A 24,878-nucleotide genomic window follows, 5' to 3' on the forward strand; every position below is an offset into this window, starting at 1 on the left:
TGCAGCTCCTACGACAGATTAGTTGTTAATCTGAGCGCTCTTACAACTCGATTCTCATTGTATGCAGCTCCTACGACAGATTAGTTGTTAATCTGAGCGCTCTTACAACTCGATTCTCATTGTATGCAGCTCCTACGACAGATTAGTTGTTAATCTGAGCGCTTTTACAACTCGATTCTCATTGTATGCAGCTCCTACGACAGATTAGGTGTTAATCTGAGCGCTCTTACAACTCGATTCTCATTGTATGCAGCTCCTACGACAGATTAGGTGATAATCTGAGCACTCTTACAACTCGATTCTCATTGTATGCAGCTCCTACGACAGATTAGTTGTTAATCTGAGCGCTCTTACAACTCGATTCTCATTGTATGCAGCTCCTACGACAGATTAGTTGTTAATCTGAGCGCTCTTACAACTCGATTCTCATTGTATGCAGCTCCTACGACAGATTAGTTGTTAATCTGAGCGCTCTTACAACTCGATTCTCATTGTATGCAGCTCCTATGACAGATTAGTTGTTAATCTGAGTGCACTCATCATAAGTTGGGAGTTGAAAAAATTACAACGCATCCATCGAGTTGGCCAACTTCGTTGTGACAGTTAATAGTCTGAGACTAGCATAACACATCTCCACATACTGGTCCTTATCTCTTTAACAGGGACAGGTGCTTGTCTCTTGTAGCTATCCGTGCCACACACCTGCTATGTCCCATTATCTTTAGCTGTGGGCTTAATCTGACCACTTTGGAGAATGTTCAATAGTTACTTGGTAGAATTGTTGAGAGGCACTTGTAACAACCAACTATACTCCCCTACTACCAGTGCTAGTTAGTGCCGTGGGTCAACCAGTTTTATTAGCAGCATCCAACCGATTTTTGCTACACGATGCATATTTCCCACAATCACCTCATTTGTTAACACATAAAATTATAATTCCAACTCAATCTATATATTGGCAAAGATTACATTTTCCCCCAACAGTTTATAATGCCTCTGCATCTTTCTGGAATTCCTAATTTTTAGTGTTAACTAAAAACGTTTTGTCACTTGATAAATGGTTGACAGCTTCCCTCTATGTTTCATGACCTGCAAAGAGTGTTTTTGTTTGTTCGATTTTGTTTGTTTTGATGGGTTTTTTTTTTTACCAATGCTATCGTCATCTCTGTTAGTAGGCTTATGCTACAGTATATCAATAATTCTGAAAAAACGTTTTAGAGAATAACAGAGAAGAAACACGTCTAAGCCTTTGGATATAACAGTAGTTACAAGACTTCAAATAGAATGGCCGGTATTGTAAACCAGAAGAAATAGATTGGCAGTACATTCAGTGATGAGGCATACAGAGACACGTTTATTCAATTCTAGGCTTCCTGGTAGTAGACACTGGTGTTGTAGCTCAGGTTGTAAATCTGAACAACAAAACCATTATCCACAATCAATACCGTATCTATGCACAATGCAGCTGAAAGGGCATTTGGCGAGTTAGTGATTGATTCCATAAATCTATATCTAGTGCCTCGTCTATAGGGGGACAGTCGCTCCCAAGGATATCCTTTACTGGAGAGTTCATCCCTCTTGCACCGCTAAAGAGAGGACTGTCACTCCCAAACTAGTTTACTACATCAAACCTAGCCAAGGACAAAGCTCATCAGAACAAATATAGTTGTAATATCATGCACTTGTGATAGCAGGTGTTTGTGAATGTAAAGCATATCATGTCCCACTCACCACTCAAATAAATGTGTCTCAATTTGAAACAAAGAAATGTTTTATTTAACGACGCACTCAACACATTTTATTTACGGTTATATGGCGTCAGACATATGGTTAAGGACCACACAGATTTTGAGAGGAAACCCGCTGTCGCCACTACGTGGGCTACTCTTTCCGATTAGCAGCAAGGGATCTTTTATTTGCGCTTCCCACAGGCAGGATAGCACAAACCATGGCCTTTGTTGAACCAGTTATGGATCACTGGTCAGTGCAAGTGGTTTACACCTACCCATTGAGCCTTGCTCACTCACTCAGGGTTTGGAGTCGGTATCAGGATTAAAAATCCCATGCCTCGAATGGGATCCGAACCCAGTACCTACCAGCCTGTAGACCGATGGCCTACCACGACGCCACTGAGGCCGGTCAGAGTTTGAAACAGTGCCCCATGACTGGCAGCCTTGGTATGTGTATAAACATTACGCTCTGCTGGTTCAATTTAGCTACTGGCCATATTGAAAAATATTCCAACAAAACATCATGCAAACTGTTTATCCTATAACTCGCCCATTGTACCATGGCATAAACCTATTTGATATTTACCATTATTAACTTGGTTAATACTGTTTTGTTGTCAGTGAGTCGTTTGATTGTAAATGTGTATGTGTATAGAATTTGCTGCTCATGTTTTTTAATATGGAAAATATCAACCTCATCTAGCCAATACACAAGCCATGTAGCCAATACACAAGCCGAGTAGCCAATACACAAGCCGAGTAGCCAATACACAAGCCATGTAGCCAATACACAAGCCGAGTAGCCAATACACAAGCCGAGTAGCCAATACACAAGCCATGTAGCCGAGCCTTGAAAAATATCAACTAACGTAAACTCGGTTGATCTTTTATATATTAAAAAAAAACATTCGTGACGAATCCTCTATATATTGGTTTGTTGTTATATCATATTGTGATTTAATGGGGTTTTTTATTTTATTTCAGGCAATCCTATCTTTAAGGAAGACCCCAAACGACCCCGCGATGACCTGACAGATCCCTTTTGGGTGCAGGACCGAGACTTGGGCGCAGGAGGGATTTGTCCGCTACAGAAGGACGAACACGATTTCTGGACCAAAATGATAGACACTTACCTAAAGCCACTACAACAATCGGCAGACGAGAAAACCCAAATGGAGTTCGAGCTGAAAGGGTTAAGGAACAAAGTCTGCCTCTTCTTCTTTCTCTCTAACTGTCTTTTTGTGACGTTGATCTTCATATTGGAGAGTGTGTCAGAGTACACACCGTCGTTGACGTTCCAGCTGCCATGTAACACGGATGAGTCGACCCCAGCCAAGCTGGAGCCGATAGCCATCGCATTCACATTCATATTCGGCATCCTGCTCTTCATCCAGTTCCTGGCAATGTTAATGCACCGGTACTCGACGCTTCTGCACATCGTGTCACACACTAAAATCAGACTGAAGGGCAAGAACGCGCAGGAGGAACGAAAACAAGGATTCATGAATCTGTTAGAAGAGATGCAGATGTCGGAACACGACTATGACACAGCAAGCATAAGATCGTCGAGCTATTCCGACTATGGTGACACCAGCTCTGTAGGGACGTTTAAGGTTCACCAGAGAAGTAATCTGATGAGGCAGCTTACCCAAAAGAGACGGCCCGACGAATCACCAGTGATCGACTTGCAAGGTGTTTTTGAGAAGAAATTCAAGTTGATTGGCGATGCTTTAGATGAGGTAGAAGATGATGAAGATTTGGTACGTAAGCCAGTTTTGAGGAACTTCGGCGCTAAGTCTTTGTTTAGCCTTGTGAAGATGGATCCACAGGATAAACAGATGATCATAGAGAGGTCGAAACAGAATTGGGGAAAACTCAGGCAAAAATATCCACTACCGAAGCCTATGATGTCTGTACCTCCAAAGATGGCTGGCTGGGTGGAGATGGCAATGAAGATGAATCAGGAGCAAAACATCGACACAGATGAAAATGCTGCACAGTCGGCCACAACTGAAAGTAGGAAGGTAGAACTTAAAGAGGATAAGACAAGTGATTGGTCAAAACCTAGGCAGCTTATCGGTAGTTTAATCGAATTATCCAAACATAATACGGAACAGAAGGTGTCTGAAAGTAATACACAAACTAGGTGGACGGGAGTACGCAAACAGTTGAGAAGTTTGCACGATATGGATGAGAAAAAGGAGGAAATTACTGAAGATAATGACAGTACCTCAGAATCAAATGTTGAACTTCGAAAACAGCGTGTTGGTGACACAGTACCACGCCGTACCATAACCAGTGAAACAAGATTCTGAATTAGCAGAAACGTGAAACTGTAATGGAACACATCGAAGCTTGCTAAATTTAATGAACTATGAGGAGGATTAAAGTTGCAACAAATAAGGATCTTGTTCACCTCCAGAATATGTCTCCAAAAATAGTGTACATGCCTTTACGGAGATTGCTGCTTGTCAGAAGAGTGAAACTGTAATTGAACACATCCAAGCTTGCCAACTTTACTGGACTGTGAGGATTAAAGTTGCAACAATTAGGATTTTTTTTATCCCACAGAATATATCTTTAAAAATGTGTAAATAATTTTATTATATAACATTTAGTGAAATATCTTAAAATATAAGTGAAATAAAAGAGTTATCAGTCACTCATTATTATATTATATATTTATGTTCGTTAGATACCATTTATCTCACAACTCGTTGTTTAAAAACGTATAAAACTCGTTTTCTCTCGTTTGATACATTTTAAAATAACTCGTTGTGAGATCAATGGTATCTAACGGCCACTCATGTATTATTCTCTATGTAACCACCTACTATGCTCCCCTACTACCGGTACTCGTATCTCAGAGTTTATATCAACGGTATCCTCCCATTTGTTACACGTCGCATTTCTTACAATCTAATTAAAATGAGCTCCACTTGTTAATTACTAGACCAGTAGAGCTCATTTTAATCAGATTGCATTTCTTACACACCTTCTAATAACATAGGTCATGGTTGAGTGAACTGCAAATCCTATACCTTCTACCTAGTATGCAATAATGGACTCACCTTCTATTCACAATTAAGACACAAGAACAGAACATATATTCACTAATTCGCCACTGATTGAAGTTCCAGTCATTAATTAATAGTAGAAGAAAAACACCTCTTTTTTTTCTCTCTTTTTTCCTCTTTTATTTTTAATTTATTGTCCCCAGAGCAATATGGCCATGCCAAGGTTGGGGTGCCGTGAGATCATGACCTTACAATGTCAAAATTGATTGAAGTTCTAGTCATTAATTAATAGAAGACGAAAAAAACCCTTGACAACTATATTAGCTTGTCCGTGTTATTTTTTCATTTCCGATTCGTGAGTACTGACTTATTACGGCATACTACGGTCATATGTATTCACACTGTAAACGTTTATCACATGCGCTTGTATTTTTTAGTTAGTCTAATAGAACAAACCAATCCCTATTGCCGATAATGTTAACGTTTACTAATAAAACTGATATAAGCAGCGTATCCATTCACCCAGCAATAAAAAGTGTGGCACCTCACATCTAATCTACCTGTAAGAAAATGGGGGATCACATACCAATTAAGAGATTTAATTACTGTTTTTAATAGCAACCGTAATTTTTGCTGAAAATTGCAGTTCCATTGTTGGGGGTACCCTGCATTAGTGCATAACAAATGTATAACAAATAAAAGTTTATTTATTTATTGTCAGTGGATATTAGTATTTGCACAAATAATCAATGTCACATATTACTACCAACCACACCCACAGCTGCTTTTACTCCGTAAATATTTGATGGTGCACCTTGAACTTTGACACGGAACTCTCTTCTTTGGTACTATGCAACCTGTAACAAATGGGAGACAACCGTACGGACACTGAGCGTGTTTGGGTCATTTGCCACCTACGTATGAGAGCTATTACAACTTAGCGTCTTTTTTTCCCCTGATAGTTCAGGTCCGAGTGCTTTTTTTTTGTTGCTTTTTTTTAAAATTACGTTATGGCGGGAAGTTGCCCAGTGGTAAAACGCTCGCCAGATGCGCGGTCTGTATAATAATAATATGTTTGTAAACCACCTCAATGCATCATCGTTTGGTGATCCGAGTTGAATAAAGTTCTGTTTTGTTTCTGTCGGTCTAGGATCGATCCCCGTCGGTGGTTTCATTGGGCTATTTCTCGTTACAGCTAGTGCACCACGACTGGTATATCAAGGGCCGTGGTATGTGTTACCCTGTTTGTGGAATGGTGCATATAAAAGATCCCTTGCTACTAATGGAAAAATGTAACGGGTTTCCTCTCTGAGACTGCATGTCAAAATTACCAAATGTTTGACATCCAATAGTCGATTATTAATTAATCAATGAGCTCTTGTGGTGTCGTTAAACAAAACAGACGTTTTTAAATACGTGTTGCTCTTCGCATATTCTCGTGTGTCTGTTTTATGCACCAAAACTTGTTACTGTATTTTAAAAAGACCAACATGGTTTTCATTTGATTAGTGTATCTTACACATTTCTATATATTTTAAATGTCGATACTTTATAAATATATATTCTTACGTTCTTTGTTTATTACGTATAATATGCCTGTATGATTTACTATTGAAATGTGATCTTTAGTTTCTCATAACTCCGCAAGGCGTACGGGTCTTTTGTATTACGTGTTAAGTGTAGTAGATTATATATATATATATATATATATATATATATATATATATATATATATATATATTACGTATAATATGCCATATATATTACGTATAATATGCCTGTATGTTTTATATTGATAATGTGATTTGGTTTTTCTGTCTCTCATAACTCATAAAGATTGGCCTTTATATTGTTATTAAATTTCGTAAGACTTAATTTTTTTTAAATGTCTGTCACATCTATCTGTCTGTCTGCAACTTTCACATGCTAGACCCAAAATGACGGTAATTGAAAAAAAAAAAATTGCTTAGGTTTTGGTTCCTTTACTACTTTAAAACAAAATGAACACCCCACAAAAAGTTAAAATTTGAACATTATGTTTAATGACACAATTAGAACACATTGATTAATTAATCATCGACTGTTGGATGTCAAACATTTGGTAATTGTGACATATAGTCTTAGAGAGGAAACGCTCTACATGTTTCCATTAGTAGCAAGGGATCCGTTATATGCTCTTTCCCACAAATAGGACAGCACATACCACTGACTTTGATATCCCAGTCGTGGTGCACTGGTTGTGACGGGGGGAAAACCCCAATTAGAGAATGGGTCCACTGATGTCGTTCGATCCTATGACGCAAGCACCTCAGGCGAGCGCTCTACCCACTGAGCTAGATCTCGCACCCGCAATAATCATATGCTAAACACAAAATACTTGAAAGAAAAGTGCTTCCTTTACGACTTTAAAACAAAAGGGCGGGATTTGGCCCAGTCGGTTGAGCCAATACACAAGCCACGTAGCCAATACACAAGCCACATAGCCAATACACAAGCCATGTAGCCAATACACAAACCGAGTAGCCAATACACAAGCCGAGTAGCCAATACACAAGCCGAGTAGCCAATACACAAGCCGAGTAGCCAATACACAAGCCGAGTAGCCAATACACAAGCCACGTAGCCAATACACAAGCCACGTCGCCAATACACAAGCCACGTAGCCAATACACCAGCCACGTAGCCAATACACAAGCCACGTCGCCAATACACAAGCCGAGTAGCCAATACACAAGCCATGTAGCCACCTCAATGGATTCTGATTGGGTTTTTCTCGTTCAGACCAGTGCACCACACCTGGACAAAGGCCGTGGTATGTGTTTTCCTGTCTGTGGGAGAGTGCATATAAACGATCCCTTGCTGCATTAGGAAAAAGGTTTCCTTTGTTGACTACGAGTCAGAATTACCAAATGTTTGACATCCAATAGCCGATGATTAATTAATCAATGTACTCTAGTGGTGTCGTTAAAAACAAAACAAAAAACTTAGAACAAAACGAAAACCACATTAAAAAGGTAATAAAAAATACAACAACTTTATATGACGCATATTTATTCACATTAAGTTTAAGTTTTACACCATAAGTGTATATCTAAGAAGATGGGGATATATTAATATGTTTGACTGAGTATGAATTACCGAAGCGTGGCTAGGTAAACAAAAGGAGAAACATTACGGGTATAATAAAAAGATTGTACTTCTTCGTCGTTGGTGCCCGACTCACAAACAAATGAGCCATATCTGCTGACTGAATAATATGAATACCTGGAAAAAAAAGAAGAGAAAAACAATCATCTTTTTTATTTAGTCCATGAGCCGAGGAAGGAAGGAAGGAAGGAAGGAAGGAAATGATTTATTTAACGACGCACTCAACACATTGTATTTACGGTTATATGGCGTCAGACATATGGTTAAATACCACACGGATATTGAGAGAGGAAACCCGCTGTCGTCACTTCATGGGCTACTCTTTTTCGATTAGCAGCAAGGGATCTTTTATATGCGCAATCCCACAGACAGGATAGTATATACCACGGCCTTTGCTACACCAGTCATGGAGCACTGGCTGGAACGAGAAATAGCCCATTGGGTCCACCGACGGGGATCGATTCTAAACCGACCGCGCATCAAGCGAATGCTTTACCGCTGGGCTACGTTCCGTTCATGAACCGAGACTCCAGATCTGACCAATTGGTACCATCCGTGAGACCAGCCTCAGTGGCGTCGTGTCAGGCCATCGGTCTACAGGCTGGTAGGTACTGGGTTCGGATCCCAGTCGAGGCATGGGATTTTTAATCCAGATATCGACTCCAAACCTTGAGTGAGTGCTCCGCAAGGCTCATTGGGTAGGTGTAAACCACTTGCACCGACCAGTGATCCATAACTGGTTCAACAAAGGCCATGGTTTGTGCTATCCTGCCTGTGGGAAGTGCAAATAAAAGATCCCTTGCTGCTAATCGGAAGAGTAGCCCATGAAGTGACGACAGCGGGTTTCCTCTCAAAATCTATGTGGTCCTTAACCATATGTCTGACGCCATATAACCGTAAATAAAATGTGTTGAGTGCGTTGTTAAATAAAACATTTTTTTTTTTTTTTCGTTATGAACTATTCACAGCTAATTAAGGCATCACAACATCGTTTCGTCCAAGATGGCCGCCAATGTATTAGCTAGAACAAGGATATAGTAATTTATCGCATTTAACATTAACTAGGAAGAGATTTGTATGTTATTGAATTTATTTTATTGGCAAAGGAATTCATTTATTACGACCTCGTGCTAACTGAGATATTGCATCATCATTTAAATTGATGATGGCCATGATAATGGCCGCCAAGAGTAAGAAGTGGCCATATCTTACATTCTGTATATTTCCCCAAAAGACTAATTTGTACTTCAAAAACAGTTTCTATATGGTAAGCATTTTTCAGTTATCACATTCACTTTCTAATACAGAGAAATGTTTATCATTGCATGAATCCATGATTCCATAATGGTTGCAAAAACAAAAAACTGACCACTTTATATGTTTAGCATTACCTAAAACAATCATGTTGAAACCAACTGCTGAGTTTTAAGGGTAAACCAATCATTGTCCCAAATAATCTACATATAAAGTTGCATGACATGGACCAAGTTGTTCACCATGCCAACCTTGCTGTGACAATGGGCCATTATATGCACACAAATCGCAATGGTTTAATGTTTATACAATGGTTGACTAAAAAGTTCTGACTTTAATTACGAATTATGTCTAGAACACCATTGTCAGTTTCCGTGTATGACATGGACCAAGTAGTTCACAATGCCAACCTTGCTGTGTTAATCGCACGCAGATCTGAGGAACGAACCAGACATAACAAAAGTTTCAACATGATGTGTTTCAAGGCACCTGTACACAAATATGCTGTTGCCATGGTTGCAACGTATGACTGTGACTTTGAAGTCACTGGAACATCCACCAGATTTGGCACCACCAGATTTCAACCTCTTCAAGAACTTGAAGAAAGAACTGTCTGGCAAGCATTATGCAAATGATCATGACATTATTTCTGCTTTTTACACCATTAGAAGGAAGCCTTCTACGCCAGTGGGATCCAGTCACGACAGTGGGATCCAGGCACGCCAGTGGGATCCAGGCACTCCAGCATCACTGGAAGCAGTGTCTTGTCCTCGATTGAAAAATAATCATTAGCCAACTCCGCCAACGCAGTCCATCATAGGTAGGTTCAGAACGTTTCAGCTACCTGTCATAATTTTATTATTTCAATTTTCTATCTCTGTATAATTGATACATACCTATCATTGCATTTTGTCAACCAAGACAATTTATCTCCTCATAGCATAGCAATTACTAGTATACTAGTATACTTCGGTTATACCTACAAATGATCGACTATCATAAGCTGAACGCAGCAGCTACATATACTATATGATTAAAATAACAACACAATGATAGCTGCAAACAAAAATACTTAATTAAAAAAAAAAATACACCACCCATTAATAAATGATATAATGATGTAAACACAGTAGATAATAATAATAATAATAATAATAATAATATAATACACTTGTATTCAGTCACTTCACGTTCATTCGTCTCATAACATTGTGTAAGGAATGAATGAATGAATGAATGTTTAACGACACCCCAGCACGAAAAATACATCGGCTATTGGGAGTCAAACTATGGTAATGCAAACAAATAAGGTAATGATCAACATCAATATAAAAATTCAAGATTTAAATAAAAACAGTGTAAAGAACTGTGCAAAGATACAAATATCACAGATAGATACTAACTTTTACTCAAAATTTCAATTTGTGCTGCTTTGGCCATTCTCAAAGAGAATGTTACACCCCTGCACCACGGTGAGGTTACAGCACGCGCAGGGGAATTGCGTAAGGTTGCTTTTTAGTGCAACGGTTGTTCAAGAATTTATCCCATGAGAGCTACAGAAATTATATGGAAACTGAGCTGTTAAAAACCCACATTTTGCATTTAAAAAGGGTGTATTTTGTTGAACCGCTACAACGAATTATTTGCATAATTTTTGAGGTGCTTCTTCTGATTTCAGTTCAAATGACAGAGCTACAGACAAGAACTGCAATGGGCAATGGGGAACTGAAAAGAAACATGAAAAGGTTGTATCTCATATGATGAACCATGTCCTTTCAGGCTGTGATGTTGCTGCCGTATATAAAGGGATACAAAAGCAACAGTTATAAAAAATTCTGTCTGAAGCATTTAAACCTATTAAACTTGAGGACTTAGATGCTGATATGGATACGTCACAAGGAAGGCTATATTCAGATGTCGCAGACATCGATTAGTGAGGGGAAAACATGAAGCTTTAGATGACTTCCACAACTGACTATTCCATGTGGAGTGAAGACTTGCACCATCTAAAATCGTCCAACCGATTCAATGTACCTTTTTAACCAACCTTTTTCGATGACTGAGTAATGTATCCATTATCAAGAGACAGAAGATGGGAATAGTAAAAACTGATGCTACAGTCTTTAATGAAACGACAGTCATTAGTTGCGACTTGCCCATTTATCACAGCCACGTTGGCATTGAAGATGTGGTCTATATGTGCAACATTACATGCTAGATAGTCCAAAGATTGGTGAACCCTTAAAACATAGCGGTCAGCGAAAAGAATTATTATTTTAAATGATGTTTTAGATAACATTACTTTTTAAATAGATTAAACTCCCTCAAAAGAGAAGTTGGTTTCAAAAAGAGTATTTAAGGTGATACATATAACACATTTCTTTATATTTGCAGCCAACGTGAATTCTGGCAATGATATAATTTCTTTATAGAAAGTGACTGCGAGAATTGAATTCCTTGTTCCCTAGAAAACCCTGTATTTGAAGTAAAACATTTTGTTTGGGGTAAAATAGAATGAAAGATATGGCCACTTCTTACTCCTAACGACCATCTTGGATTTAAATGATGGGACAATATCTCAGTTAGCATGGACTTGTTATAAATTAATCCTTTAATAAACAAAACTCCATCTCATAATCACGATCTTGCTATAGTTGATGTAAAATGCAATAAATTAAAACAAAATTGTTCTGGTTGATATAGTGGTGGCCATCTTGGATGTAAATGATGTTGCAATGACTTGATTAGCTGGGAGTAGTTCATGATTAATCTTCTGATCCTTGAAACACTGTCACAAACATCAATAGTTTCGTCATTGTTGATAAAGTATTGGAGATGTCTCCAGTTCTGTTTTAACAGCCATCTTGGACGCCATCTTGAATATTTCAAAATGCTCATGGTGACAAGTTTAGACCTCTCGGATCGTTAATCAGTACTTCCGAAAGATGTAAAAACCAGAAAGTACATTGTGGGTACCGATCTACAAGGTTTATTAATGCTTTGGCAAACACTAAAACACGGACTTCTCAGATGTTTTTACCACCTGTACAATAAATGTTAAAAAGTGTGCAACTAGCTACAGATACTCTACTGGAAAGTCCATCATGCATTATTGTGTTGTGCTAGGGTGTACTAAAACAATTATAACAGTTAGGTTTGGTGCCCTCAGATGGTACCAATTTTTGGTTTGGCTCATGGAATAATTTGGATTGCCGAACATTTTGTAGCGTGTTCCACACATAATTACATTACAATGCATGTCTATAAATACACATCTAATTAATTAACAGTAATGTTGAAAGTGAATATTAAATGAATTGATCTGCAACCAATTTCACAAAACAGATAGGATTCGCAAGACACCGTTACTGTTACGGATAGTGATAGGTCACCACTTTGAGTGTAGGATTGGCAAGACACCGTTACTGTTACGGATAGTGATAGGTCAGCACTTTTAGGGTAGGATTCGCAAGACACCGTTACTGTTACGGATAGTGATAGGTCACCACTTTGAGTGTAGGATTCGCAGTGATAGGTCACCAGAGAGAGAGAGAGAGAGAGGGAGTTCGCAAGACACCGTTACTGTTACGTATTTTTTATAGACAAAACTTTGAGATGTAGGAACGTTTATTAAAAACAGCACACAACGTTTTGTTTACGGCTAGTGATAGGGGGGGTCGGGGTACTTCCACGTATAATGTTTTTTTAGATGTCCTGAAATAGGATTTCCTGCATTCCCTTGCCTTTTATTTAGAATTAGCTGCAAGAATATGCAGCATTCCCCCCCCCCCCCCCCACACACACAACAGGATAGCACATAACAAGGCCTTTGTTATATCTGTTGTAGAGCACTGGCTGGAATGAGAAATAGCCCAATGGCTCCACCGACGGCCATCTGCCCAGGACCAAGCGATATGGGATATAAAACAAATTGTTTGGAAGTTGGACCGACGAAGCAAATGCTTTACCACTGGGCCACGTCTCGCCCCAACTTACTTGGATGCAAACCCAGTACCTACTTCGGAAACAGATCAGCAATGGAATCTGTAATGCTAGAATCAGACTATCAACTGTCACAACGGAGTTGGCCAACTTGATGGTTATGTTTTAACACGCACCCAACCCCCCCCCCCCCCCCCCAAACACATACACACACTTCAAACTTACGACGGGTGTACTCAGATTAACTAATCGGTCGTAGGAGTTGTATACGAGAATCGAGTTGTAAGAGTGCTCAGACTATCAATTGTCACAACGAAGTTGGCCAACTTGATGGTTACGTTTTAACCCTTTAAAGCCCAGTGTACTCAAATGAGTGCATACTTTATAAGCACAAACACTATTTACAAAAATGAAATATTTCTAATGAATAAGTACTGAGAATTTCCATATATGTCTAATATCTTCAAAATGAGTACAATTTACTTGAATGATTAAACTTATATTTGAACAGCGCCAAACATTTAAATGTGTACTCGTTTGGGTACAATAGGCACCTACGGCAACATGTTTTATCTTGTAGTCTTTTCTCTGCACTTATAGATCTGCTACATTGTTCTAATGATGTGTTAAACGATTTTGATATGTTTTTTCTCTGATTGCAACAAATATTTTTAAAATCTGATGTAATAATTACTTTTTACTCATATACAAGTACAGTCCGATGTACTCATACGAGTACATTTAAAAACAAACAAAAAATAAATATTTATTTCAAATATACTCAAACGTGTTTTTAAATGATGCTATGTTTATTCACAAACCAATATTTTATCTGAATTCATGCTAGTTTTGTCACGGGCATTAAAGGGTTAAACACCCACCCACCCCACATACACACACTTCAGACTTAGACGGGTGCAATCAGATTAACAAGTAATCGGTCGTAGGAGTTGTATACGACGAGAATCGAGTTGTAAGGGTGCTCAGACTGTCAACTGGACAGTCGTAGAAGTCGAGAGATCGGCGAGTTGGCCAACTCCGTCGTGGCAGTTGGCATTGTGATCCTAGCATACCACTTACCGTGTGACTTCATATCGACGAGGGCGTTTGTAATGGATGACCTGGCCACGCCCCGTGATGCGTCTTGGATCAAGTACGTGTTGAAACCTGTTTGAATGACACACAACACAAAGATGACAGTTTCCCGTGAAGACCTAGTATAGGCTATCTTCCCGCGATTACGGTCAAAAGCATCAATGACGTCATCGCAAATATCGGAATCCCATTGGCTGAACAAAAAGAGTAGTGCAGCGTGAAACGTCCCAGAATGTTTTGTTCACATTCGGGGATATACTTATCTAATTTCTTTTTGACCACCCGATCTAATCTAGCAACCAAATTTAATGAGTAGAATTTTCTTTATTAATTATATTAATTAGAGTAAAAATAAAGTTTGTTTTATTTAACGACGCCACTGGAGCACATTGATTCTTTATCTTATCATCGGCTATTGGACGTCAAACATATTACTGCCAATCACAGCCACAGCTGCTTTTATTCCGTAAATATTTGACGGTACACCTCGAACTTTGACACGGAACTCTCTCCTTTGGTACTATGCAACCTTATGGTCGCGTCTGGCTTGGATATAAATATAATCGCTTGTTTCGCTTGTGCACACTGCACGTGCTTTCGCGGTAAGACTTGGGGATCCTTCACTTAGTTGTTTTTGTCAGCGAAGTGAAGTTTTGTACTGGGATGTATGCGGCTATGTTGACTTGTTTTTTTGTGTGACTCGTATGACGGCCATTCTGCAGAACGCCACGGTTGTTCGCGTTTAGTTTCTACATGTCCGAGCCTGTTCTAGCAGCACTGGAAGATTGACCGCCCCACCCTAAGAAGAAATAGGAAGCGGGGTCGGCCCCTAGTACTCTTTTCTAGACTTTACTTTGTTTTATTGTGATGCCATCTCGTATCCTCCGGAGTCGGGCCCGTCCGCACCACTAAACCAACCCATGACGATTGGACTATACCCTAGTCTGATCTCTCTCTCGTTCAGACGATCCGGCTTCTCAAGATCTGTATTTCAGCACAGCACTACACCTTCAACGTCTATTGACTGTCAATCTAGGGGTTTTCTTGACGGGATGCAACTCATTTCGTCCCTACAAGTTGTGCACCCTAACGGCCTTTACGAGGCCACTCACGTGGACATATAGATCGGACTTTAAACTTTTAGACCTTCGTTCAAAAGTTTATGTCGAAATTACTCTTTTTTAAAATATTATTAAATAGTCCGATCCTCTCTTCTTTCGCTTATTTTATATTTGGACTGTCCTTCTGAAATGCTCCAAATTATATAAATATTCGACCGAGCAGTCAATTATTTTATTTTTGGCTTGTAATTTCTTTTCTTTTTTTCTTTTTTTTTAAAATTCTAATAACTTTTTTTTTACTAATAGCTATTTTCAAAATTCTGCCCATTTTCAACTCTATCCCCCCCCCCCCCCCCCCCCCTCCATACCGAATCAGGCCACCGATCTTATCTAATTTCTTTTCGACCACCCGATCTAATCTAGCGACCAATTTTCTTTATTAATTAGAGATGCGCATCAAAATTTTAAAGGCCCACTATTTAATTTTTGGATGTAAATTTCAAAATTGTCCGCTTAATTTTTTTCTGCCCCGGGACAAGCCCCTGGCTACCCAGAGACAGGCCCCGGGACGGACATGCTCGAAACTCTAGTGGTATGAGCATGTAAAAATGATTCGCACTCGCACTCGCGTCACACGCGTGGCCGGTTAGGATACAGCTTTACCTAGGCGGTTGGCGTCTTTGGCCGTGTAGTACACGCAGTAGTCCAAAGCTAATCCCAAAACGAAGACTCGGCTGATTCCGGCAGCCGACAGTGTCTCGTTCAGTTCCGTCTGGCTGAACCCGCCATTGTCGAAGAACGCAGAGTACGAGTCGACCTGGAAAGCAGAATGAGTCGGTGAGTGCTTTCATTTAAGCCTTCCAATGTGCATATACATATCATTATCATCGTCGTTGTCACCATCATTGTCATTGTCGTAGTCGTCATCACCATTATCATCATCATTTAATATTATTGTCATCATCAAAATGAATTATCATCATCGCCATCATCATCATTATCATAATGATCGTCGTCATCATAATCATTATCATCAATATTATCATGACCTTATCATCATAATCATCTTATCATTATTATCATCATCATCATCACAATTATTATCAATTTCCATCATCATTATCTCCATCAATATCACCATCATCATCGTTATCATTATCAGCATTCTCATTATCATAATTCATCGGTATCATCATTATCACCATCATTATCATCGGTATCGTCATCACCATCATCCAGAAGTATATAAATACAAGCTTCTGTCACGGCATCTCACCTCACAGTTGAAGCCTTTCCTGATGACGACGTCGTCCTGTTTGCGAGTCATCTGTTTAGAGAACGCAGCCGACGTGGGCCCCGTCACGTTCTGGATGCAGTGGTCAGGCCACAACGTCTGCGGCACAACATACGCGGTGCTGTTGCAGTGAAGACCATGTTGGTATGTGTCAGGCACATTGTCACCAAAACATAATTGTCCTGAAAGTAAACAAGATATAGATGCTAGAAGTTAAAAATTTGTTTTGTTTAACGACATCACTAGGACACATTGATTTATTAATAATCGGTTATTGGACGTCAAACATTTGGTAATTTTGACATATTTTATATTTTATATGCAACCATCCCAGACAGAATAGCACATTTCACGACCTTTGTTATATCAGTCGTAGTGCAATGGATGGGACATCGGGCGAGTGCTTTACACAGCCCGGGAAGTAAATAATTAAATACTGGTCACACTAATAGAAATACAAAAAGGTAGAGAACAGTAGTAATCTTAAAGAGGAAACGGTACCCGCTATATTTTACATGCACCATCCCACAGACAGGATAGCATACACAACAAATTTGATATACCAGTCAATGTGCACTGGCTGAAACGAGATATAGCCCAATGGACCCACCGGGGATCGAACCTGCACCGACCACGCATCAGGCGAGCGCTACCGGGTTACATCCCGCCTCAATATAGATGCTATTTCACGATATTTGGCATGAGTTCGACCTGTACCCCCCTTTCAATGGTTAGGGTAGTTTTATGATAGGAAGGAAATATTTTATTTAACGATGCACTCATCACATTTTATTTACGGTTATATGGTGACAAGCATATGGTTAAGGACCACACATATATTGAGAGAGGAAACCCGCTGTCGCCACTTCATTGGCTACTCTTTTCGATTAGCAGCAAGAGATCTTTTATATGCACCATCCCACAGACAGGGTAGTATATACCACGGCCTTTCATATACCTGTCGTGGTGCACTGGATGGAACGAGAAATAGCCCAATGGGCCCACCGACGGGGATCGATCCCAAACCCAAAATAAATGAGTGTATATGTATTTAACAAACAAAAGCGATTGGGATACGTCTTTTAACGGGTTGTTAGATAAATAGTATCTAACGGACACAAAAACAGCCATTGTGTTATGAAAACGCACCTGACAAAAAATCTTAATTATCTTACCGTAATTGCATTTTAGATCCAAATAGCCCCCCCCCCCCCCCCCCCCCCCCAAAAAAAAAAAAAAAACCCACACAAAAACAAAACAACAACAACAAAGAACCCCAAAAAACAAACAAACAAAGCAAACAAAAAATAACATGTATTTAATGCAGATTACTGAAATATTAAAATACCTTCTTTGTTGTACGTCAAATTAACAACCTGGTAAAGGGAAGTACCCGGATGTGTTGATACGAAGGACACGTGATCAGGACAGTGCCAGTCCTGAGAGAGAATGACCAATGAGAATTGTTTTTCATACTTTCTGCGTATCTCGTTTATAACCGGGACTACTTGATTTCCGTGAGCAACGGCAAGACTCCCGCCTTGCAGGAAACATTCTTGAACGTCTACGATAATGAGAGCCGACTTGGAGTTGCATGTCACTGGAACGGCCAAGGCACAGAGTAGGCCTATCCACGAATAGTACAGCATTCTGTTTCTGGAACAAACACAAAATAATAATAATAATAATAATAATAAAGGAATAAAGGAATAATACGGACACTACTACTACTACTACTATTACTACTACTACTACTACTACTACTACTACTACTACTACTACTACTATCACTATCACTACTACTACTACTACTATCACTACTATTACCACCACCAATACTACCACTAAAATACTATTATTGCTGACGCTACTACTACTACTACTATCACCACCACCACCACCACTTTATTACTACTACTAGTACTACTACTAGTACTATTATTACTACTACTACTATTACTACTACTACTACTACTACTACTACTACTACTACTACTACTACTATCACTACTACTGCCACCACCACCACTACTTTATTATTATTACTACTACTACTACTACTATTACTACTACTACTACTACTACTATCACTATCACTACTACTACTATCACTATTACTACTACTACTACTACTATCACTATCACTACTACTACTACTACTATCACTATTACTACTACTACTACTATCACTATCACTACTACTACTATCACTATTACTACTACTACTACTACTACTACTGTCACTACTACTACTACTACTATCACCACCACCACCACCACCACTTTATTACTACTACTACTACTACTACTACTACTACTACTATTACTACTACTACTACTACTACTACTACTACTACTACTACTACTACTATCACTACTACTGCCACCACCACCACTACTTTATTATTATTACTACTACTACTACTACTACTACTATTATTATTACTACTACTACTACTACTACTATTATTACTACTACTACTACTACTACTACTACTACTATCACTACTACTGCCACCACCACCACTACTTTATTATTATTACTACTACTACTACTACTACTATCACTATCACTACTACTACTACTACTACTACTACTACTACTACTATTACTATCACTACTACTACTACTACTACTACTACTACTACTACTACTACTACTACTACTATCACTACTATTACCACCACCAATACTACCACTACTATACTATTATTGCTGACGCTACTACTACTACTACTACTACTATCACCACCACCACCACCACTTTATTACTACTACTATTATTATTACTACTACTACTACTACTACTACTACTACTACTACTACTACTACTACTACTACTACTACTACTACTACTACTACTACTACTACTACTACTACTACTATCACTACTACTGCCACCACCACCACCACTACTTTATTATTACTACTACTACTACTACTACTATCACCACCACCACCACCACTTTATTACTACTACTAGTACTACTACTACTACTACTACTACTACTACTATTATTACTACTACTACTATTACTACTACTACTACTACTACTATCACTACTACTACTACTACTACTACTACTATCACCACCACCACCACCACTTTATTACTACTACTAGTACTACTACTACTACTACTATTATTATTACTACTACTATTACTACTACTACTACTACTACTATCACTACTACTGCCACCACCACCACTACTTTATTATTATTACTACTACTACTACTACTACTACTACTACTACTATTACTACTACTACTACTACTACTATCACTACTACTGCCACCACCACCACTACTTTATTATTACTACTACTACTACTACTACTACTACTACTACTACTACTACTACTACTACTACTACTACTACTACTATCACTACTACTGCCACCACCACCACTACTACTTATTATTATTACTACTACTACTACTACTACTATTACTATCACTACTACTACTACTACTACTACTACTACTAATGAATGAATGAATGAATGCATGTTTAACGACACCCCAGCACGAAAATTACATCTGCTGTTGGGTGTCAAACTATCGTCAAGCAAAAATCCAGTGAGTATTAACAGTTAAAGTAAAACACAGTGTTAAAAAAAAATGTAAAAATTACAAATATCGCAGACAGGTAAAATAAAAATTTAGATTAAATTTCAGTATCACGAAGAAATTGCAACAAAACTTCAGGATGGAATAGAAATGATTCCATCACATTTCTTCTTCCAAATATATATAGTTTCCTTCAGATGATTGCACTCCACCAAAATGTGGCGTACCGTCAGAGTATACTGACAGTGCTTACAGTGACACACTGATGTGATGAAGTTTTCTTTAGAATAAATGAATAAGTCAAGTATTTACGACCGATGTGAACACGACACAAGACTATATCATCCTTCCTGCACCGCCTATAAGAGGACTGCCACTCTCCAGGATTGGCTTGACAGAAAAAAGTTTGTTCACAACAGCACAATAACTTACTTTACTAAACTACAACAACAACAACAACAACTACTACTACTACTACTACTACTACTACTACTACTACTACTACTACTACTACTACTACTACTACTATACTTAGCCAAAAAAGTTTACCAATTTGGTAAATGTGCTTAAACAAAAGATGATTTCGTCACTGTAATGCTGAACATTCAGATCTGGTTGTTGTGTCCGATGTCATGAATTCCTGCCCACACCATGACGCTACCACCATCACATCGGTGAAGGTCAGTGCATGAGGCGGACATTGTAAATGATGATATCATGATCGTAATGATGATGATGCTGGTGGTAATGATGATGGTGATGTTGATGACGGTGGTGGTGATGATGATAATAATAATAATAATGGTGGTGGTGATGTGCTGATGATGATAATGATGACAATGATGATGTTGGTGATGTGCTGATGATGATAATGGTAACGATGATGATGGTGGTGGTGGTGGTGATGATGATGACGCTGATGGGAGTGACGGGGATGTGATGATGATGATGATGATAGTGATAATGGTGGTGATGATGACGATGCAACACTCAAAGAAGACTGACACTCCCAGACTAGTTTACTAAATCAAAACTACCACTGGACAGAACTCAATCGAACAAATATAGCTGTGATGAAATTAAAGGGACATTCCCGAGTTTGCTCCATTGTAAGATGTTTCCGACTAATAAAATATTTCTACGATTAAACTTACATATTAAATATATTTTCTTGTTTAGAATATCAGTGTCTGTATATTCAGTTTGTTTCTGGTCGTCTTAATATTTGCAAGAAGCCCAAACTGGATTTTGTGTTCAAATAATTTCGTACGTACGAAAAAATAATATTTTAGGAAATACAATGAAATTTAACCTAGTACAAATATTAGAACGATCAGAAACACGTTTAATATACAGTCACTAATATTTTATGCACACAAATATATTTGATATGTAATTACACTCGTTAAAAAGTCTCTGTTAGTCGATAACATCTTAAAAATTGCAACAAACTCGGGAATGTCCCTTTAATCTCAGATTACCGAAGAACTGTCAAAGTGAGCACGCCGAAAGTGCTGCTTCTCACTACACCATTTCTCGTCACGTTACTATATACTAGGGAAAGGACGTAGTCCAGTGGTAAAGCGCTCACTTGATGCGCGGTCGGTTTAGGATCGATCCCCGTCAGTGGGTCTATTGGGCTATTTCTCGCTACAGCCAGTGCACTACGACTGGTACATCAATGGCCGTGGTATGTGCTATCCTGTCTATGTGATGGTGCATATAAAAGAACCCTTGCTGTTAATCGAAAAGAGTAGTCCATGAAGTGGCGACTGCGTGTTTCCTCTATACATCTGTGTGGTCCTTAAAGGGACATTCCTGAGTTTGCTGCAATGTTTAAGATGTTATCGACTAACAGAGACTTTTTAACGATTGTAATTAAATATCAAATATATTTTCCTGCATAAAATATTAGTGGCTGTATATTAAACGTGTTTCTGATCGTTCTAATATTTGTACTGGGTTAAAGTTCGTTTTATTTCCTAAAATATTTTTTTTCGTACGGACGAAATTATTTGAATACGAAATCCAGTTTGGGCTTCTTACAAATATTCAGACGACCAGAAACACATTGAATATACAGACATTGATATTCTAAACAAGAAAATATATTTAGCATGTAAGTTTAATCGTAGAACTATTTTATTAGTCGGAAACATCTTACAATGCAGCAAACTCGGGAATGCCCCTTTAACCATATGTCTGACGTCATATAACCGTAAATAAAATGTGTTGAGTGCGTCGTTAAATAAAACATCTCCTTCCTTACTATATACTAGGTCAAGATCAAGATCAACAGTTTTAAGCTGTCATAGCGCGCGCCTGCCATGGGCGCAAGTTCTGACCATTGCCAGCTCCTCCGTCTAGGACAGAAAAAGAACTGGAGATGGGGAAAAGCGGGATACCCGCACACACTGACAGGTGCAAGATAACACGGTCGGAAGCATGCGAGGAGGTTGGTTTGGTGGTGTGGAATGTGCAATGCTCCAGGCAGGAATTATAGCCAAAGTTAAATAATGCGCGTTTAATTTATCAAGAAGATTACCCTACTTTATTTAGACCGGTTCGATCGACAAGAATTATCGCGCTACTATGATGGTATGCCCACGTAGGTGGAGTCCACGTTGTACTAGGTTGTCGGTACTTGGTGTAGCAGCTCAATACAGTCTGGTTTAAAGATATAGTTCCTCATACAAAACATACAACCCCTGCAATTAACAAAAAAAATGTTCAAGGCAAAAAAACATGCCATTGAAAAACAAAACTCAATATAGTTCCAGGGCCGTGGCTAGGATTTTCTATCGGGTTGTTGTTTTGGGTTTTTTGACGGGGGGAGGGGGGGGGGGGGGGGGGCACTGAGTAGTTAAAACTCCGTAAACGGTTAAGAAGATAATTTTCTTTAAGTTTCTATAATTTTTTCCAGCCCTGAGTTCAAGGCAAAAACAGTGTCATGGAGTTTTTAATTGTCCACGGCACTGCCGATTGCCGTGGGAAATTGCAGGGGTCCTTTTGAAATCTTTCTTTGACAATTACAAGTAGGCTGACCTCTGTAGTATTTAAATAGCCCATTGGTTTGAAGTTACTTGTAGAATTGATTGTTATCTACATGATTCAAAATAACCGAGTTAATAAAAACCATGTGAAGCGTATGATAACAAGTGTAATGCATGTGAAATATGACTTCTCTTTCTACGCTAAGTAGTGGTTGACATGTTTTGAGACAGTCTTTACTATTCATTTAAAAAATAACAGTTGTAATATGGTTAAAGGGACATTCCTGAGTACGTACGAAATTATTTGAAGACGAAATCCAGTTTGGGCTTCTTACAAATATTAAGACGACCAAAAACACATTGAATATACAGACACTGATATTCTAAACAAGAAAATATATTTAATATGTAAGTTGAATCGTAGACATGTTTTATTAGTCGGAAACATCTTACAATGCAGCAAAATCAGGAATGTCCCTTTAAATTATTATAGTCGCGTGTGAATCAATCTAATTCTATGGAACACGTGTCAGGATCCATGTATACCCAGCTCTCTCTCTCTCTCTCTCTCTCTCTCTCTCTCTCTCTCTCTCTCTCTCTCTCTCTCTCTCTCTCTCTCTCTCTCTCTCTCTCTCTCTCTCTCTCTCTCTCTCTCTCTCTCTCGGACAATACAAAATTCCTGACACCCGTTTTGTAAAATCAGTAAGACACACAAGCCCGTATAATAATCTCTATGTTCGAACTGACAACAACTGTGCAAATAGCGTACTGCCACCTGCGTAACAGCAGCATTAGGTCGTGAGCTGGGTAAGGGTGGCATTCAAAAATCAGATTTGTTTATGGTAGACATTTGGAGGCTATATCTACTAAATGTGATGCATCACTGACCTAAATGATGACTGATGGATGCTATTCCATATTTTGAACGTGTGTCTACCGTTTCATCTATCGGGTGAAACTCTTGCACACTTTGTAATCGTTTTAGATGAAGTGACAGACGACAGCTGTGGTGGCAGTACTCATGGCGCGTGCCTCCGGTGAAGCAGGATATGTTCACTTTTCGCGAACACCTGATATCATCACTGTCATCATTTATCCATTGAAAGCTCTGTCCTGTGCTAGTTTCGATTTAGAAAACTAGTCTTTGAGTGGCAGTCCTCTGAGCGGTGCACGACGGATCTGTTGCCCAGTAAAGGATCTCCTCGGGAGTGGCTGTCCTCTTATAGACGAGGCACTAGATAGAGATTCATGGAATCAACCACTATTTTGCCAAATGCCCATTGGACTGCATTGTGTAGAGATACGTCTTGATAATGAATAACTGTTTTGTCGTTCAGATTGACTGTACATTGTACATCTAATGAGTACAAATAAAAAGATAAATACCTGTATGTTTAGGTACCACCCTGACATTGTTTATTATTATATAATAATAGTAATTGTCAAATAACAATATACAATAATACAACAGAAACTTGGCTTACCTTTATGTACATACACGAGACTGCGAAAACGGACAGCCTTTAGGTCAAAATGAACTAGATACAATGGTGCTGTGTTATAATCCTTTTTACATCATGGAACGGTCTGCGGCCGTCGAGTTCACTGGATGTGAAGGGGTGTTTTTAATAATCCTTTAGGAACTAGATAAGGGGCCGGTCGGGGTATGTGTCCCCCAGTCCCCCAGATTTACTTTACAGAAATAACTAAAACAAGTAGTGTGTCATTACAGGGCGGGATTAGCTCAGTCGGTTGAGTAGTCGTTTGAGGT

General features: G+C 38.8%; 2 protein-coding genes across 2 annotated transcripts in view; one reads left to right on the forward strand and one right to left on the reverse strand.

Annotated features, from left to right (window-relative positions):
• LOC121387244 (chitin synthase chs-2-like) overlaps positions 1–4,383 on the forward strand; it is a 31,579-nt gene extending 27,196 nt beyond the window's left edge. The window contains exon 13 of the mRNA XM_041518269.1: positions 2,715–4,383. Coding sequence (XP_041374203.1) covers positions 2,715–4,045 — 1,331 coding nt within the window. The 3' untranslated portion in view covers positions 4,046–4,383. The remainder of the gene's footprint in view (positions 1–2,714) is intronic.
• Positions 4,384–7,785: 3,402 nt separating this feature from the next.
• LOC121387742 (nicotinamidase-like) overlaps positions 7,786–24,878 on the reverse strand; it is a 76,451-nt gene continuing 59,358 nt past the window's right edge. Inside the window, exons 2-6 of the mRNA XM_041518942.1 lie at positions 17,889–18,196; positions 16,523–16,722; positions 15,910–16,063; positions 14,171–14,257; positions 7,786–8,011 (exon numbers count right to left, since the gene is read on the reverse strand). Coding sequence (XP_041374876.1) covers positions 7,896–8,011; positions 14,171–14,257; positions 15,910–16,063; positions 16,523–16,722; positions 17,889–18,189 — 858 coding nt within the window. The 5' untranslated portion in view covers positions 18,190–18,196 and the 3' untranslated portion in view covers positions 7,786–7,895. The remainder of the gene's footprint in view (positions 8,012–14,170; positions 14,258–15,909; positions 16,064–16,522; positions 16,723–17,888; positions 18,197–24,878) is intronic.

The sequence above is a fragment of the Gigantopelta aegis genome, chromosome 13, assembly GCF_016097555.1.
Source record: "Gigantopelta aegis isolate Gae_Host chromosome 13, Gae_host_genome, whole genome shotgun sequence".
Classification (NCBI taxonomy): domain Eukaryota; kingdom Metazoa; phylum Mollusca; class Gastropoda; order Neomphalida; family Peltospiridae; genus Gigantopelta; species Gigantopelta aegis.